The following is a 17876-nucleotide window of genomic DNA, read 5'->3' on the forward strand; positions in this document are numbered from 1 at the left end:
ACCTAGAAACGTGACAGGAGTGGATTCTGCTTGCTTGGCTATGCGCGTCCACACGATTGAAACGCAGTCATCGGCAGACATGCTGTTTTCAGCATCACACCAGCCACATGTGCGCTTTGTTTTAGTTCTTCAATGCAAGCAGCCTGAAAAAAGATCTTTTTCTATTTAACCTTGTTAGACCTGTGTCACATTTATAACCTGGGTGAGGGTTAACACCAAAAGATGGTGAAATCTAACTAAAATAACAGAAGTGCACTCATCTTAGGACGGTTTGTAAATACTTTACAATTTAACGATCTGCGTTGAGATTGCTTTTCGTAGATATTCACGCAAAGTGTATTTATTATTTACAATTATATATTAGAATATATTTATTATTTAATCAGCAAACCAAACCAATGGTTTACCAAGGGTTTGTTGTTTTTGTTTTTTAAAAAAAAAAAAAAAAAAAGTCTCGTAACTACCGCATCTTTATACTGGATCACTGTAAACCTGGGTGATGAATCAACATGTAGCATGTGTTCATTTAAAAGAATATAATCATGTCGGGCACAACAACAAAAAAACATTAAATAAAACATTAAATATTTTTCTCTCAGAAGGATCAACACCCTAAAACTTGCTGAAAAAACCTCAAGCGACTTGTATAGGCATTGCTTTGAAAATAAAAAAAAATCTGAGTTTCCCCTCGGGGATGAATAAAGTATCTTTGATTTGATTTGATTTGATAATATTTGCTTGATCAGAACCTAGAAAATTGTGGGATATTATTTCCATGATCAGGTTGCTACCTAGAAGTACTATATAAATGTTATTGTAGATAACATTTCAATGGAACAAAATCCACACTCTGAACATGAAATTCTTTGTTTATTATAAGGCAATGAAAGAAGTCACAACTTACAAACAGGTTACACAGAAATCCCAGTTATCAAAATATGTCAAACTTTAGCTATAAAGAGTTTAAACCCTGTTTTTTTTTTTTTAAATGTTTTTTTTTTTTTTTTTTTTAAATGAAAAAGCATCCAACAGCGGGCTCCACTTTCAGCTGTAACTCAGCAACTTTCAGTTTCTACGGAGCAGTCAGTTCTTCCCTCTAATGAAAAGAAGAGAAAAGGTTAATAATTAAACCAAAATGTTTGTTTTCTGAAACCAAAGAAATGAAGAAAAACAAAGGCAAGTCTCTTAGATGGGATTTTCATTTCTCTACTGCACAGTGCGTACAGCATTTATAAACCACAGAGAAAATCTATCTAAAATCCATGCCACAGCTATCCCACGTTAACTGCAAGCAGCAGCATGCAGAGGACACAATAAACATGTTGAGTCCTGTAAATTGGAAATGACTGATGGGAGCAGAAATGAGGTGTTAACATAAAAGGAAAAGGAAAATAAACATATAGTATTCCAGGGGCACAGGATTAAGACAAGTCAAAGACTGTAGCTGTAAAGCTGTTCATACACACTGAAATATTTTCAATTGACTACAGACATCTAGTGGTCGATAAATGAAAAACACATTAGCCCATAAATATTTTTGAATAAAATAATCTTGTCTTTAAATATCACACTGACCCTGGAAATTAGGAGTCAAATTATAAAAAAACAAAGGCAAAAAAAAAAAAGCTGGCAAGCTGCAGTAAGCAACACCACTGACAGGAAATATGCAAAGGAGAGGTCTGGGTCGGAGGAGAGCACACCTGACAGCAAAGGTTCCCTGGGTGAATCCAAAACCTGGTGAAAATTACACAAAGTCAGTCGTATCTCTTCCCAGGTTTTTCTTTCCAATCAGCCTCAACCCTCCTGTCTCAAATGCATGCAGACACGCATGAATATGTTTCACAATTTAAATATTTCGAGTTATTTGGAACCCCAGCATGAGAAATGTCTGGACCACAATGAAATATTTGCTTTGGTTTCTATAAACTGCTTTCCACAATGACTCTTCAGACAGTTCTGGGTTTGCCTCAAAACTTTATGCAAAGTTTATTTTAACATAGTACAAACAACAACTTTCACCTATAAGGATAAAAGCCATCTAAAAACTGAAGAATAGATTTGGAAAAAGTAACTTTTTAGCTGTCAAGGTTCAACATAAGAACAGCTGCTGTGATCCTTAACTTCACTGCTGTATTTTATTGCTGCAAAAAAGAACAAATCAGGTGAATTGAAGAGTCTCTGCATAGCGTATGCAGGATATAATAGTAAAGCGGGACTGGACAGGACATGAGATGGTTATTTTATATTGTTATGCACAAGCAGCTTGCAACTAAAGCACTTAAGCCTTTTTCAAATTAATTATATTTTTTACAACACTATCCTGTTTATAGCAGCGCCCAAACATTTGGGCAAGAAGTCTTCTTCTGTCATTTGGTCTTAAAAATAACATTTATTTATTTCCCCTACATGAACTGGTTTTCACATTAAAATACACAAGTGGAACAAAAGGCAGTGAAATCTATTGAAAGCACAGTCAAACACAATCACAGCTGCATAACTCATACAGATATACTACTCGCTCCTCTTCTCACCTCGTAGGTGGTTCCTGCCCAGAACTGCTTCATCTCCCCTCTGCACCCTGCGACCACGGCAGAGGTTATCAGAGTAAAAGGCACTAAGTAGAGAAGGGCAGGTTGGCCCATCCCAGACAGCAGCATGACAGCGAATGTCAGTATCATCCCCAGCAGGTAGGCTATTTGAGAATCACAGAGAGAAATGGAGAGAAAACCTTCAGAACACGCCTCAAACAGAGTTTAGAGACAGTCAGCAGAGACATCTACTGGTAATCAAAGAGAATGACAGCACAGTGCTAAAAAATGTTCTGCTGTAAATGTTGATGGATTCAGAAGCCTGGAGCTGAAGCAAATAGCAGGCGTGTCAATAAAACTAGCTAGACATGTGCAGGAAGATCAGCAGCACTCTCATATATGAAAAAACAATGGTGCTGCAAACTGCATTTCCTAAATTATTGTCTGTACTACACTTTAAATCTTGGCTATGAGGATTGTAATGCAATTTATCATGGTGTCAGATACATTTTCAGATTTTCTTTTTACAACTACAAGAACATATATAACAGACCAATACTGGTTGGGATGGAAGGTACCTATGCAAGAGCTGACAAAGTATATCTTCTTGCTGCTGTTGATCCAAACATCAAACCTGCTGCAGTAGGCCACCAGGAGACCTGTTGGTGCAGAGTGCAGATTACACAGCATACATCACTTTATGCTATCATTTGGACACTGATCATTTTTATTTATATTTTTAAATAGTTGTTTAGGGGCTTTAAAGAAAGACAATGTAGCAAACAGCATTTCCAATTAGACATCATCCACTCTAAACTCTTCTTCTTATTATGTTTCCACTGAAAGTGTGATGGCAAATCAGAAAATGAGCACAGAGTAAACATCTGCGTTAGAGGGCTAAGCCAGTTTGGATCTGACTAAGGATGCTGCAAGCCTGCAGGTTGCAACACAAGAACATTAAATTTTTTATGCTTAGTTCCTGCACTTCAAGGAAAGAAAAGCAATGACTGATATACAAATAATTATTTTACTTACAATGATAAAGATGCATTAAGTTACATACTCCATGAGAAACGAGAACTTTGTTCTTATTCACGAAGCAGTAGAAACAAGAAAAAAGTTTGCTTTGGTCTAACCTGTTCATAATGTGGAGTGATTTCTGTGTTTATATCCACAATCAACAACTGACCCCGTTATTTTGTATGTGCACGTGACAAGGTATGAGTCTTTACATGCCACGCGCTGTATACATTTTCATACTTTCTCACCCCGCTGTTAAGCAAAACCATCTGTTCAACCTCACATCAGCAAAAATAAGGAAGCAACAACTTTTTCACTTAATGCTTTCTCAGTAACCTTGCCCACCTTAAGTGTCTGACCAATCACACAGTACTTCCTGGACCCCATGAGAAGAAAGTTATGCTTGACTGTTGCATTGAGAAAAACCCGTAAGATGTCTCCAATCACAACCGTGCAAACAAAATGACCACATTTTCTTCTTGTGCCCCCGAGAACAAGAAGAAAGTTCAGGCTTCTCTTAGACTATGTGACAGGCTTTAGAATCCAGCACCATGATGAATCGATTAGACAGTAGGTATGTTGGGATTTTCTGCAGTTTAGAGTGACTGGCAGAAATGATCTATGTTCAAACTTCTAGACTGTGAAACTTGAATCTTACCTGGAACGATGATATCGCCGTAGCCCAGAATGGAGAACTGCATCCCACAGACATTCTGAGCCCAAGCTGAGAACCGTGGAACACGCATCACCACTGGTAGCTGAGAAAATGAACATCCTTTAGATGACAAGGTATGCTAAATGTAGCCAAGCACAGTGCTTGCTACGATCCCCTTACTTTCCTACACTTCTCTAAAGTGTAGAAAACACACTGATGTAAAGAACGGGAGGCTGTTTCTGTACTGTCCGTATGCCACCTGAAAACTTAGCTGTACCTTGACTAGTTTTACCAAATCCGTGCAAAAAACACTCAACAAATCCAAAGAAGTGAAGCTTCAAATCTCTTCAGCTTTGGTGTTTGTAATTAATATATTTTATGTTGTAGACTAACAGTGATTAACTGCATTTCATATTTTTGTGTGTAAGCATGATGTGTCTTCACTGGCATTTCTTTGTAAAAAGGTGTTCAAAATAAAACTGAAATATAATTTAACTTGAGTGACATTTGAAACAAAACACTTTATGTTTTTTTTTAAAAAAATAAAATGTCCTAATTGCAATAGGAATTCCTATTGCGATGTTAGCGTCCTGTTCTTAACCCCCCCCCCCTCCCTTCCGGCTGTAAGTGGGATGCAAAAAAAAACAAAAAAAAAAAAAAGGGTTAGTGGATGGGTAACAAGTCTTACTTTCTCAGAGGGAGCCTGGGGTTCAGCAGGGATCTCCACCATGTTACCTTGGGTCTACGACAGAGCCCACCCAACCCCAGTGCACAGTTAGTCCAGCAGTCTATCGTTCCCTTCACAACAGCCTGGATGTTTTTAAACTGGTACAAACTTGACAGAGAAATCCACCAAGACTGGCTTTTAGATTATTACAGACGATTAACCCACTACACGTCCCAGCTTAAAAACATCCTCAAATTGTTTATTTTCTCTTTGTTTTCCTTTAAATGCAGCAGAAACAATAAATCTATCAGCAGTTAAATGCAAATACTGATTACTGGCATGTGTTGCTGCATACTGCACAGACTGTATAAGACACTGTGACACAGCCAAAAACAGCACTAATCACCAAATCTGTGCTTAATAACTCAATATATCTGAGCTATCAGGATCGCTTTTTTGTGATTGGTTAGTAAAGCTTTAATCCCAGGTTCCAGTTTAAAGGCAGTTTGGTTAGATTTAGTTACCAGCAGGACATCTCTGTGTCAGAAAAATTTCCCACAAAAATTCCTCTGTTTCCCCAAACCTCACCAGAAATCTCCATTTAACACCTTTTCCTTATTTTAGGCCCTAAGTTTTATTCTTACACTGCTTCAACCACCAGTCATCACCTTCTCCAACGATAAAAGCAAAAAGTAAAGCATTTGATACTGACAATGCTTGACGGTATCAAATGCTTCAGTCTGTGTGGTTTACAAGGGGTTTTCCCCACTGATGTTTCTTTAGCATAAAGCTGCTGATTTTAATCATAATTCAAACATATAAAACCAAGTAAAAGAGAGCGTATAATCTTCAGATTTTTTATTTAATTTTCAACTCCCTTCCAAAACAAAAGTGAAGCTTAATATTCAGGTAAAAACCTAAGAATGATGTGGATTTTCTCTCCTCAAGGTACATCAGAAAACAGTGCAGATAGCTTACCTTTTCTCCGGATGCATCTGGGCCGAGAGCTACCTGCACCATAATGCTAACTCCATTCTGTTAGAAATAAATAGTAAGTTATTCACTGGTTAGAAAATGATAGTACAAACAGTAAAGCTGATATTCAATTACAGCTTGTTTAAAAAATCTTTACATCAAATAATCAAACGCTTATATAAAACAAAATGGAAAACTTGGGAGTTAGTATTTATTTATTCGATGTTAAATTTAAAAAGTTAGGATGAGTTGAATATGTGGAAAAAAGATAAATACCAACTCATACAAACCTTGGTGAAGAAAGGTGTTATGAAAACAAAAAAGACGTCGTACACAAGCAGGAGGCTCAGCAGAATCACACAGATCTGAGACAATAAAAAGGTAAAAAAAATAACGTTAATGTCCAATTTAATTTCACTGTAGAAAGAAACCCTTGAACTGTCTAATTAGAAATTATTAAAAATTCCATGGTTGCCCTTCTTTAAGCAATTATCATTCTTGAACTTTAAAGGTCCCTATAAGAATCCTTTTAACTAGAGAAACGTGACTTCTGACCTTTTCCCCACTCGCACCTACTGAGCCCAGCCTGACGCCACTCCTCCTGGTTTGCAGGTTTTTCCATCAGGATCCTCCTTCTGACGGTGTGCGAAGTTGGGGTGAAAATGTGACGTGTACAGTTTGCAGACGACTACAGGCCTAAATTTGACGTCTCAGGATGATTCATAAGAGCAACTCCCGACCCGCCCTCTACATGGATAGTAGGCAGTGGCACATTGGCTTTTCAACTAACTCCATGGCCTTACCAGGAAGTGAAGATTTTTCAACACTTGTTGGCCAATGGAAAAATCCAAAGTGAGCTGGACAGTGCTGTATCCCACGTGTGTCACAAACAAATGACTTCACAATACTTTCGAGCCGCCTCGCGGTGAAACCCACAATGAAGGCGCCTCAGTTACAATTGAAACGATTGAAACCAGGTAATGCGGTGTCGGCTGAAATAGGGAAGAGCTTAGGAGGTGCTTGTGGAAAAGGGTCATTAGATAAAACTTGACATTTTACTTCAAGAGATGAAGCTATTAATGCCACATTTCACATAGCTGAAATGAGCTTTAAGATTGACTGGCTGCTCACAGCTCACAACCAGCCACTGGCTAAACATTCAGTTCTTTGTTGTGACAAAACTGGCAATATGTGAAAATACGTACAAGTACATAATTCTGTGCAAGGAATCCGACCCTCAGATGGGACTATTCCATACCTTGAAATTGGACAGTGAAATAGTCTTCATGAAGTTGAGGCAGAAAGCAATGCCAAGGAGGTCCTGCAAGATCCAGATCCATCTGCAAAAACAAGTTACGAGTTTTAGCTAAGTTTGTCTCCTAAAACCTAACAGCTTTCCAACTCTACTTTGAATCAAAGCAGACACACAGATACAATACATTTTTTAAGAAAAGAAAATGATCAAACATCAATATATACCAACGACGGACTTAATTGTTTTTACAACAAAGAACACAACTATATGCTGCATCATAAATGTTATGTTAAAAGATAAAAACAGAATTTTTTTTCATCACTATCTTTATTCATAAACCAGTTGTGTCTTTTTTCCTATTCTACTCTATTCTATTCTACAGACATTTAGCAGACACTTTTATCCAAAGCGACTTACATATGTTTAATTACATTTAACAGTGGTTAATATTAAAACAGATATTGTGTTGCAATATCAGCACCATTCCTAAAACAATGTGTCTGTTGAAGATTATTCAACACAAAAGCACTTTCTACTCCACCATCAAATCAGGTTCCTGCAGTAGTGCCACAGCCATATTTGAACATGAGTCTTAAACAAACAAAACAAACATGAGTGTACTTTACCTATCTTCATTTCTGTACACTGCCCAGACCACGGCAATGCTAATGCACAGAGCAGCCAGCAGAAGAGACCTCACTGAGATGCTCTTATTTTGGACAGAAACACTATAAAAAAGACATACAAACTTAAAATCAAATACACACCCACCCACCCACACACACAAGCTACTAAACAGAAATGGTTGGTCAGATGTTTGATTAAACTAACCAGAAAATAAGGTGAGCATTTATATACACTATTCACAAAAAGTTTAGGGATATTCAGCTTTTGGGTGAAATTTCACAACAAGCCTAAAATGCATTCAAACCTGTACAGGTGAACTTAATGTGATCTTCTCTAAGCTTTTAAATGCACATGTCCAACTGTTAAATGTTTCAATAAATTTTGCACAAGTTGCTGTTCTCTAACAAGGAGCTTAACGGCAAAAATCACGGCAGGTGTGTGATCCTTGAATTGACCAATAAATGTCCTGGTTCAATTAGAGCTGGTGTTTAAACAGTTGTCCTCATCATGCTGTTCACATTTTGACATCATGAGACCAAGACGACACCTAACAATGGAACAACAGTCCCTTGCCATTGCGATGCTTCAAACAGGACGTTCTCAGACAGAAGTGGCCACTGAGCTTGGAGTGTCACAGAGTGTCATCAGCAGGTTGCAACAGAGATATCGAGAGACTGGAAGAGTCACAGAAAGACCTAGAAGTGGACGTCCTTTGGCCACATCCCGTGCTGATGACCGCTACATTGTGAACACTGCCCTGAGAAACCGGATGATGAATGCCACTCAACTCCAGGCACGTTTAAGAGAGGTGAGAGGCACCCAAGTGTCACGTCAGACCATTCGAAACCGTTTCCATCAGCGTGGTCTGCGTGCTAGACGACCTGCACGGGTACCTGACCACACCACCAGGCACAGGCATCATCGTCTTGCATGGGCCAGGGAGCATTTACGCTGGACGAGGAACCAGTGGGCCTCAGTGCTGTTCTCTGATGAAAGTCGATTCACACTGAGCAGAAATGATGGCCGGCAACGATGTTGGAGACGTCAGGGAGAGCGCTATGCATCAGCCACTGTTGTCACCAGGCGAGCTTTTGGTGGTGGCGGTGTTACAGTGTGGGCAGGGGTGTCCACTTGGTACAGAACTGCCCTACACTTTGTGAATGGTACAGTGACAAGCCCATACTACCTGAATAACATCATTAATCCAGTGATTGTGCCCCTACATGAACAGCACAGGCCTAATTTCATCTTCATGGACGACAATGCTCCTGCTCATCGAGGCCGCATCATCAGGGAACGGCTGTTGGAGACTGGTGTACCTCAAATGGAATGGCCTGCACTCTCTCCAGACCTGAATCCCATTGAAAACCTGTGGGATCAGCTGAGCCGTCGTGTAGAGGCTTGAGACCCTGCACCCCAGAACCTCAATGACCTGAGGGCTGCCCTTCAAGAAGAGTGGGATGCCATGCCTCAGCAGGCAATAAGTTGCCTTGTAAACAGCATGAGACGTCGTTGTCAAGCTGTAATTGATGCTCAAGGGCACATGACGAGATATTGAGACGTTCAAATTTTTTGTTGTGGTGTAACTACCATTGTTACCTTTTTGTGTTGAATGAATTTTTTGAGATGAGGAAATCAGTAGTGCATCCTAAATGTCTTATTTTTATGATATTATATCACTGTAGCATGAACATATTGCATTTTCCATAAATTTCACCTGAAAGCCAAATATCCCTAACTTTTTGTGAGTAGTGTATGTTTACTTATTCTTAGTTTTACATCATTTGGTGTTAACATGTTTAGATGAATTTCTACTTAAGGTACAAAGTAAAATAACTCCTTAATGCTGCCACTGTCAACAATGCTGGATTATATCTGCTCATGTTGGTTGCCGTGTGTACAATCGTGTTTGAAAGAGGGATGCTGATACCTTAAAGTGCTGCAACCAATTTTTTCCAGCACTGCATCGAAACAGCTGAACAGCGCTGAGGCGGATGCAATGCAGAATATGGCAATAATGATGTAAACTGGAGAATAAAGACATACAGATCGCATCAACAAAACATCAGATGACATTACTCCACTAAATCATCAAGAACCTTCTCTTTTGTTTTACTCACCAAGAATGTTGTAGAAAAAGTACATTAGGACTAGCATCCCACACATCATGGCAACAAAGATCAACACTTTCAGAGGGGAGTACAGGGAAAGCTCTCCACTGTCTCCTTTGTTGTCACCCCCTGCTCCCCCTAACGTAACATTATTCAACCGGTCCCTGCCATGAAAAAAAAAACATTTTAAACTGTGTTTGTGCCATTTTATGCCCGCTGCGTTTATAAGAGAGTGAGGCTATGGAATACTAACACAGGGCTTAACCCACAATATTAAAATACACCATGGACAGAGTCTAATTAAACAGTTAAAAACTAACATCATTTATATTCAGCTTATCCATAATTTCTTTTAAAAATGAAACAATCTGCTTATTTAATGGCACAGTTAGTGTATGAAAAATATAGTTTAAATTTTTAAAAAATGTCAATCTGGCTCAAAATTGTACCTTTTTACAATCAAATATATGTTTTCAGATTACAGCTGCAAAGTCTCACCTCTCACTTGCCCCACTCCAGAAGCCCCCTAAGCTGACTGTGATAACAGAAATCAGTAGGATGACTGTGATGCTTGGATCAATCCTTGAGTAAAGCGGCGCATAGAGCTTCACTTGCATCCCTTCGCCAAACACCTGTGGAGAATCAGGAGTTAAAATAATTAAAATGACATTTAATAATTTATAGGATTGACAGCTTGTGAACACAATTAAAATGCATTGTCATAAACAATAAATTAAAATGAATAAAATTGTTTTATTGCCCAACCCTTCTATAAAGGAGTTAATGAGAAAATCCTTCTGTTTAGATCCACTAGTGTCCCTTGTCTCGAAGTGCAGACTGAATTTAAACTGAAGTGTGCAGATATTACATAAAACAAAATAATGAACAATTATAAAGGCAACCATCTGTTTTCCATAAGTGAACAGAGGAACATTGTTTGTCTTGATGTTGTTTAAACAAACATCATTAAACTTAAAGAAATAGTAAATTAATACATTTAGCAGTGGAACTGCGACCCTTGCATCTCATCGATATTCCCCTCCACTGCCAGTGTTGCATTTGCTCCAAAACAATGTCAAAGGCATTTGTCATCTTTCGCACTTTAGCTTTCTGTGTCACGACTAGAAACTGAGCTCTGGTGACACACTGTTCACTGCATACACTCCCAGTATATACACACACCCTGTGTATGTTAATGTTACTTTTTCAAAAGGCATGCAGACAATTATTTTTATCAGCAGTAGGGAAAACAAAGTAACATTTTCTGACCTGTTGCGCCTCCAGAAAGTCTCGATACCTCATAAGAGCCAGGGGAATGTGGACCTTTGCATACTCTGACTCGTTGGCTGAAGGAGTGATCTGATGATCGGAGAAGGACAAAAAAGATTTTCACAAATAGACAGAATAACTTATCCAGTCTGTGGTGAAATTAAGGATATGTTCATCCCAAATGTGTAAAAAAAATAAATAAAAAAACATAAAACAGCAGTGATTATAGTGACAGGAAACAAGAAAATCCATTTCACTGAGAAAATGTGTGTATTAAATGCAAGCTCTCGCAACCAATCCTGCGTCACTTCCTTATTACTGAATCACTTGTGTGAGTCTTGTGCTGCCCAGTTTTTTCCTAACTTAGTCCCAGTACTGCTAATAAAGAGGAAGTTATAACTAACCACTTAACACACAGAACAGTAAACACAATTGTTATTTTACTTCCAATCATTTACAAAAAGCACAGATCAGTGTAAAATGTGTTACCAATGTTGTGTTGCTGGCAATGAGCAAAGTTGTAGCTCCAAGGCTCTGGGCAATCAGAGCTTTCTCACTGAAGTTACAGACCCCCCTCATCACCACCACTGCCTTGCCCTTAACTACGTCTGGACTGACGCCTGAGGCATTGCACAGCAAAGTTGACGTCAAATTCACCAATGGGTACTGTGCCTGGAAAAAATAAGGATATGAATTAAACCATTTGGATACAACAATGTCTCACAGAGTTTTCAGAACAAAGATCACATGATTACAGATGTTCCAGTTCAGGTATTTAATGACAAGCTTGAAGGTCTGTTGTAATCTTGTGGAACACGGCGTATCTTCATATATCTTTTTAAAAACCTATTTAAAGGTGGAGTATGTAAGATTGTCAATATTTTCAAAATAAATTAACTAAAAAAACCTATAATCATAATTAGATAGTTTTTTTAAGCATGTAGGTTCCAGTCTGTCCATATTTGATGTGTTATTAAATTACAAGTTTAATTAATGACAAAGACCTTTCTTAAATGTTTGCCTACCAGAAGAAAAAAAAAAGTACTTTTTGTCATTTGTCATTAATTAAACTTGTAATTTAACAACGCATCAAATATGGACAGACTGGAACCTACATGTTCAAAAAACTATCTAATTATGATTGTAGTTATTTTATTAGTTAGTTTATTTTGAAAATATTGAAAATCTTACATACTCCACCTTTAAGAAGACAGTAAAATCAGGAGTGTTTACTCCAGTTAAAAGGAATCAAAACTTACTGCAGTATCAAGTGTTAGTGAAAGAGGAGTCCAGGAGTGATTGTGAACAATACAGAACTCCTTGCTTTCACTTTCTTTTAAGACGTGCAAGATACCTTCTTGGCAATTTATCTGTAGAGACAGAAAAATGATTGTATGATCCACATACAGGTAGATAACACAAGTCCACTTTTTTATATCAAACTAAAAGAAAATCAACCTAACAATCTGGAATGTACCATACTTGTCCTCCTCGTGTTCCCCAGGTATAGCGTAAGCTATTTTATGTTTACAGATAATATTAACATCATCTATAAACCCTGAGCTATCCATGTAAGGATGAAATCTACTATCTTCCAATGTAGTAGAGCACAGAACAACTTCCTTCCTAACAAGAAAAAAAAAGAAGCCAAACTGCTCATCTGAGGTGAAGCCGGTGGCCAGTTTAAGGTTCCTGACAATTAGTTTAATGGAGAACCTGTCAACGGTCACCTCACATTTCCACTGTTGCTATGGATACTTAAGTCGTCTTAACAAGGCAAAACTGTCTTGACGACTTCTTATCAAGTCTCATAAACACAACAGAGCTGAACTAAAACTATCTAGATCTGGTGGAAGTACAGATCTTTGGCAGGCAGCTGCATTCCAGTGAGACGGGTTTATTATCGCATCAGTCTTGGCAAAATTCTTATGTCTTCGTCTAAAGGGCTTTGATCAGCCAGCCTGTACTAAAGTTTTAGGTGTTACAACAGTTCCTCCTAAAGAGCAGATGCTCCTACTGTATCAGCTAAAGCAGAAGTAAAGCGTGGTGATAAGACAGGGAGCGACTATTTTAGATGAGGCCCTAATTGGAGGCTTGTATTGTTTTCCATGGATTCACATCGATGACAAATTTAACTTCACTCTTAATAATACCTATACCTCTTAATGTCTAACTGCTTTACTTTAGAAGTTAGGAAAAGAATAGTCACTCAACTAATTTTACCTATTATTGATTATGCAGACACGATTTATCAAAACATACGATTCATATCTTAAACGATTTAATGTTCTTTTTAACTCTTTGTAGATTTATTTTTAAATGTCCATATCTAACTCATCATTGTGTGTTATTTGGAAAAACTCAACTAGAGTTACATCCATCTAAGAGACGTGAATTTCACAGGACTCTGTTCATCTTTAAATTTAAATGTATTTATTTTTACTGTCCACATTACCTCAAGCAATTTTTAATTCCAGTAACTTCATCATATTTGCTCAGAAGCATTTTCTGTCTCACTCTGTCTGTACCACGAATCTATAAAGACGTGGGACGCAGGTCATTTCAGTTCAAAGCTCCTTCAGACTGGAACAAGTTACCCACATACTTAAGATCCTTAACATCATTTGGTTTATTTAAGTCATCTTTATCTGTTCATCTTAAAACACCTTGCCAATGTTTCTAGTTCTATTACATTATTCTGTGCGAGATTGAATAACATACTCCCTTTTGAAGTAGTCATTTATTTATTATTGTATGTATTTTTGTTGTCATTGTTGTAATGCTGTTCAACTGTAATCCCTAGGAATTTCACAACTTTGTTTAGTAGTGAAACCAATGTAAGTAAACAAGGAAAATAAATTAAAAATAATAACAATAATAATAATAATAATAATGAGTAAACAATTTATTCTCGTTTTGTTCTTTACAGTGCCTTTTTTTGCAATTATGTGACATGTTCAATAATCACTGATTCTGACATCCCTAGCTGTGTAATTTTTGTGTCTTACATCTGTACATGGGCAGGAGTGTGGAGAGGTGTAGGAGTGAGCAAGTTTGCTTTGTCTTGTTTTGTCTATATCTTAAATATTGTTTTGCGTATAATTTGTGTTGATTATAATGTATTGTTCTATGTTTTTGGGCCCCCTCGAAAACGAGATGGTACATCTCAAGGGGCATTCCATAAAATAAACTTCTCTAAACTTCTCTAATACAGTTTTTTTTTCTTTGACAATTTGGGCATGACAATTTGCCTTGCAGACCATTAAAAAAATGGCCTTATATAGACAGAACTGCAGCATCATGCTTTGTGGGTTGTTTCCTGGTGATGTTGGATGAGGTGGTGCAAATTAGCCTGTTTGGCAAAATAGTCTGAAGTGCTCTTTACAAAAGAAATATTTTCATTAGACAAATCAATGATAAAAAGAATTATAAAATGTGTCATTAACAGGTACTAATTTTGAGTCTTGAAAGTCAATTTAAATATTACAAACAATAAGATAATTCAATCAATATAAAGTGCACACATACATTTTTACAAAAAATCCTGAAAACAGAACTGATTGTTCAATCCTTGGCCAGAAAATAATCAGTCCTGTATGAAGGTGAAGCTTCTTAAAGCACTGAAGACACAAATTCTTCTCAACTAAAGGTCTGTTTTGCTCTTCTGTAGGCAGCTGAACTGAGTAAACATCATTAGGTTCAACTATACATCAGGTGTCAGACTCCAGTCCTCAAGAGCTGGTGTCCTGCAGGTTTTTGTTGTATCCATGCTCCAACAAACCTAACTCAAATTAATACATAGGTTGACAAATGGATCTATTTGATTTAAATCAGGTGTGTTGGTGGCGAGAAACAACAAAAACCGGTCAGATACTGGCCCTCAAGGACTGGAGTTTGACACATCCCTAAACTATACAGTCAGCAAACAACTGCAGAGGTGTATATAAAAACATTAATACTAAATCTTACTCTGAGGCAGATATGTTTCCACATAAAATTACATGTATGCATATGAAGATGAAAGGGCTACTCTTTGAAAGTGCTTTGAAATAGTCTTTGATTATTTTATTTATCTATACGAGGGGTAGGCAACTCCGGTCCTTCAGTGCAGCAGTCCTGCAAATGTTAGGAGTTTCTCTACTGCAACACACCTGACACACATCAGACCTAATTGGCAGATTTGTGCAGAGCTTGACATCAAACTCTGTGCAAGTCTTCTAATTAGCCCTTAATTTGAATCAGGTGTGTTGCAGCAGGGAAACTCCTAACATCTGCAGGACTGCTGCACTCGAGGACCGGAGTTGCCTACCCCTGATCTAAACTATACACACTGCAAGGTGTGCCGCGCTGCCTGATGGTCTCTGTGTGAGGGCGTAAAAGCTTCCTTGTCCCTGTTGAGGGTGTGCTTGGCCTGTTACTCTAATTTCCTCCTTAATTCATCTTTTTGTGTTTGTCTCTTCTGATATTACGTTAGTTAGGTTAAGGTTCGCTTTGCCTGCAGCTCTGCTATGAATAACTGCTGTCGAATGACATTGCAGCAGTCAGATGACGCTTCTGAGAACAAGTACAGACAAAATAGTCTAAGAAATGTATTATGCATTATGGGTTTTTTTTTGTTTTTTTTTACACAATTAATGTCCTAATTAACATCAGGTAATAAACAACAGCCTGCTGAGAAGTCAAATAATTCAGTAAGGAAAATTTGAATTTGCTCTTTACAGTTTAAACACAAGCAGAAGCAACAGTAAAATAGCAACTTGCTTGGTTTAAATGTGGACATAAAGTCAAGTTTATGTGCATGTTAAGCAGGAGAGATCCAGACTAGGAACCTTAAAAAATAGAAAAAAAAGCTTTAACAGGCTGTGTGAGTCAGATTACTGAACTTCCTCATCAAGTTCTTCTGTCGCCTGTTTACCTTTTATTTCATTCAGGTGTGGTAAAGTAGGGTTGCCTATAAAACATGCACAGCTGGAGTCTTGAGGACCGGAGTTGAGAAACACTGATGCAAGGTAACGCAAAATGTATTGCCAGATAACGCAAAAGAAAAAAAGATCCCATATGTCCCCTGGCAGCCTCCGTACGGTTGCATTCAAAGTCTGTAAAACTAATCATTTTATGCTGTTCTTTGGACATTATTATAAAATATAAGAAACTGAAAATATGAAAAAGCAACACTAAAGCTTTGTACCTCATTAATTCCATAAAATTGACACCTAACACGCTTGAAGCTTTAAAAAAAAAAAAAAAAAAAAAAAAAGACTTTTGGTTTCGAAAACTGTAACGATATGAGGTTACATACAAGGCAGGCCTTTACTCCTTTTTTGTTCTTTTCTTAAAACATATTTCTCATTGGCTTTTAACTGAGCCTGGGTTTCTTGCCTTCACTTTCACCTCTTAATGTTTTTATTTCGGCGATATTATGGGTTTATGCCTTCACTGTGAGCAGCACTTTGGTCGACGCAGACAGTATTTTTTTAATAAAATGTTTTATTGAATAAATTGGATTGTAATGTGAAGTCTTTCCCAGAGATTTCGAGTGTAAATACACCTAAAAGCAGCTAAAAACATTTGCTTCTTCCACCTGTCGGTATGTTGTTAAACCTCCTCTCTGGTGACGTGATGGTGGAAACCACCTAACTAACCTCTAGTTAAAGCAAAATCCAGTCTTACTAAAGTAGTGCAGAATAGTTAACTAGAGAAAACTATCAGTTTCGATCATTTTTCTTATAATTTTGTCATTTCTTATCACCTGTGCGAGTGAACGAGCGAAGAAGAGATTTATCAGCTAAACTTCGGGTAAACAAATGGCTCAAAAAGCGAGCATTTAGCAGCATTTTAGCACCTTTACAGCGTTTAGTAAGTCTACGGACAACACGGATTTTTTTCATATACAGTCTAACACTGTGAATCACTCTGACAAACTATTAACAGCGATTTATGGCCATTTTTCCACGCTAAGGCCCTTCAGTTGCTAAATCATCAACTTACCTGCGACGTTGAGAAAATGGCCAACAAAATGACGACTTTGGTTACTTCTTCCATTTTGATAAAAACTCGCTTTTTGGCCCAGTTTTGGAGCTTAAAAATGAACTTACAGCGACATTGACCTGCTAGCTTTCATGTATCACCATGGCTGCTGTTTAGCTTGCTAGCAGCCAGTTACTTCCTGTATTGGCATGTGACTGGCTAACCCACTGGTTTTAGTTCCTCCTCTCTACGTCTCCATATCGCTACACTTAAGGATTTTCCCATCACTATAAAGTCGGAAACACATTTTTTTTTTTTTTTTTAAATTTATTATAATTTATTTATTATAATTATATTTTATTCAAGCACACTGATACGTGTAAATACACATATACAACGAACCAATATATTATTTAATTAATCGTTTGTAATGGAAGCAACTTTTCCACAGAAGTTTAGATTATTTAGCAATTTGTTAAGTGGAAAAAAAAATTTTTTTAAATTTTTTTCTTTCTTTTTATTGTAAAACCTGTGAAACATCAGGTTATGAGCATTTTATTTTAATCCTTGCAATAAATAATTATTATTATTAGAACATTATTTTAAAGACATAACTTAAAAACAGATAATAAAAAAAAAAAAAAAAACTCTTTAGTGTTCCCAGTTCGTTTTATGCAAAATGAACTGGATGAATGATAAGATAATTTCAAATTTCTGGTTTGAACATGTACAATGAGACCAAGCTCTATGCTCACATTTCTGTCTTTATAGCTACAAGACCTTTCTTTTCGATTGCCCTGTT

At 37.4% G+C, this 17876-nt stretch overlaps 1 protein-coding gene across 3 annotated transcripts; it reads right to left on the reverse strand.

Annotated features, from left to right (window-relative positions):
* Positions 1 to 863: 863 nt before the first annotated feature.
* sppl2a (signal peptide peptidase like 2A) lies at positions 864 to 17251 on the reverse strand. Of its 3 annotated transcripts, XM_079246457.1 has the most exons (17): positions 17096 to 17251; positions 12367 to 12477; positions 11597 to 11779; positions 11108 to 11197; positions 10337 to 10470; positions 9848 to 10002; positions 9658 to 9754; positions 7727 to 7828; positions 7104 to 7185; positions 6136 to 6210; positions 5849 to 5905; positions 4892 to 4945; positions 4207 to 4306; positions 3107 to 3187; positions 2532 to 2692; positions 1701 to 1734; positions 864 to 1096 (listed from the first exon to the last, which is right to left on the reverse strand). In XM_079246457.1, exons 1-17 carry the CDS (start codon positions 17147 to 17149, stop codon positions 1056 to 1058), a joined length of 1611 nt encoding a protein of 536 aa, XP_079102583.1. In that variant the 5' UTR covers positions 17150 to 17251; the 3' UTR covers positions 864 to 1055. The 3 variants fall into 3 exon arrangements, with proteins under 3 accessions (XP_079102583.1, XP_079102585.1, XP_079102584.1); XM_079246459.1 differs by lacking the exon at positions 4892 to 4945; XM_079246458.1 differs by lacking the exon at positions 1701 to 1734.
* Positions 17252 to 17876: the final 625 nt, after the last annotated feature.

This window comes from Telmatherina bonti (genome assembly GCF_933228915.1).
Source record: "Telmatherina bonti genome assembly, chromosome: 1".
NCBI lineage: Eukaryota > Metazoa > Chordata > Actinopteri > Atheriniformes > Telmatherinidae > Telmatherina > Telmatherina bonti.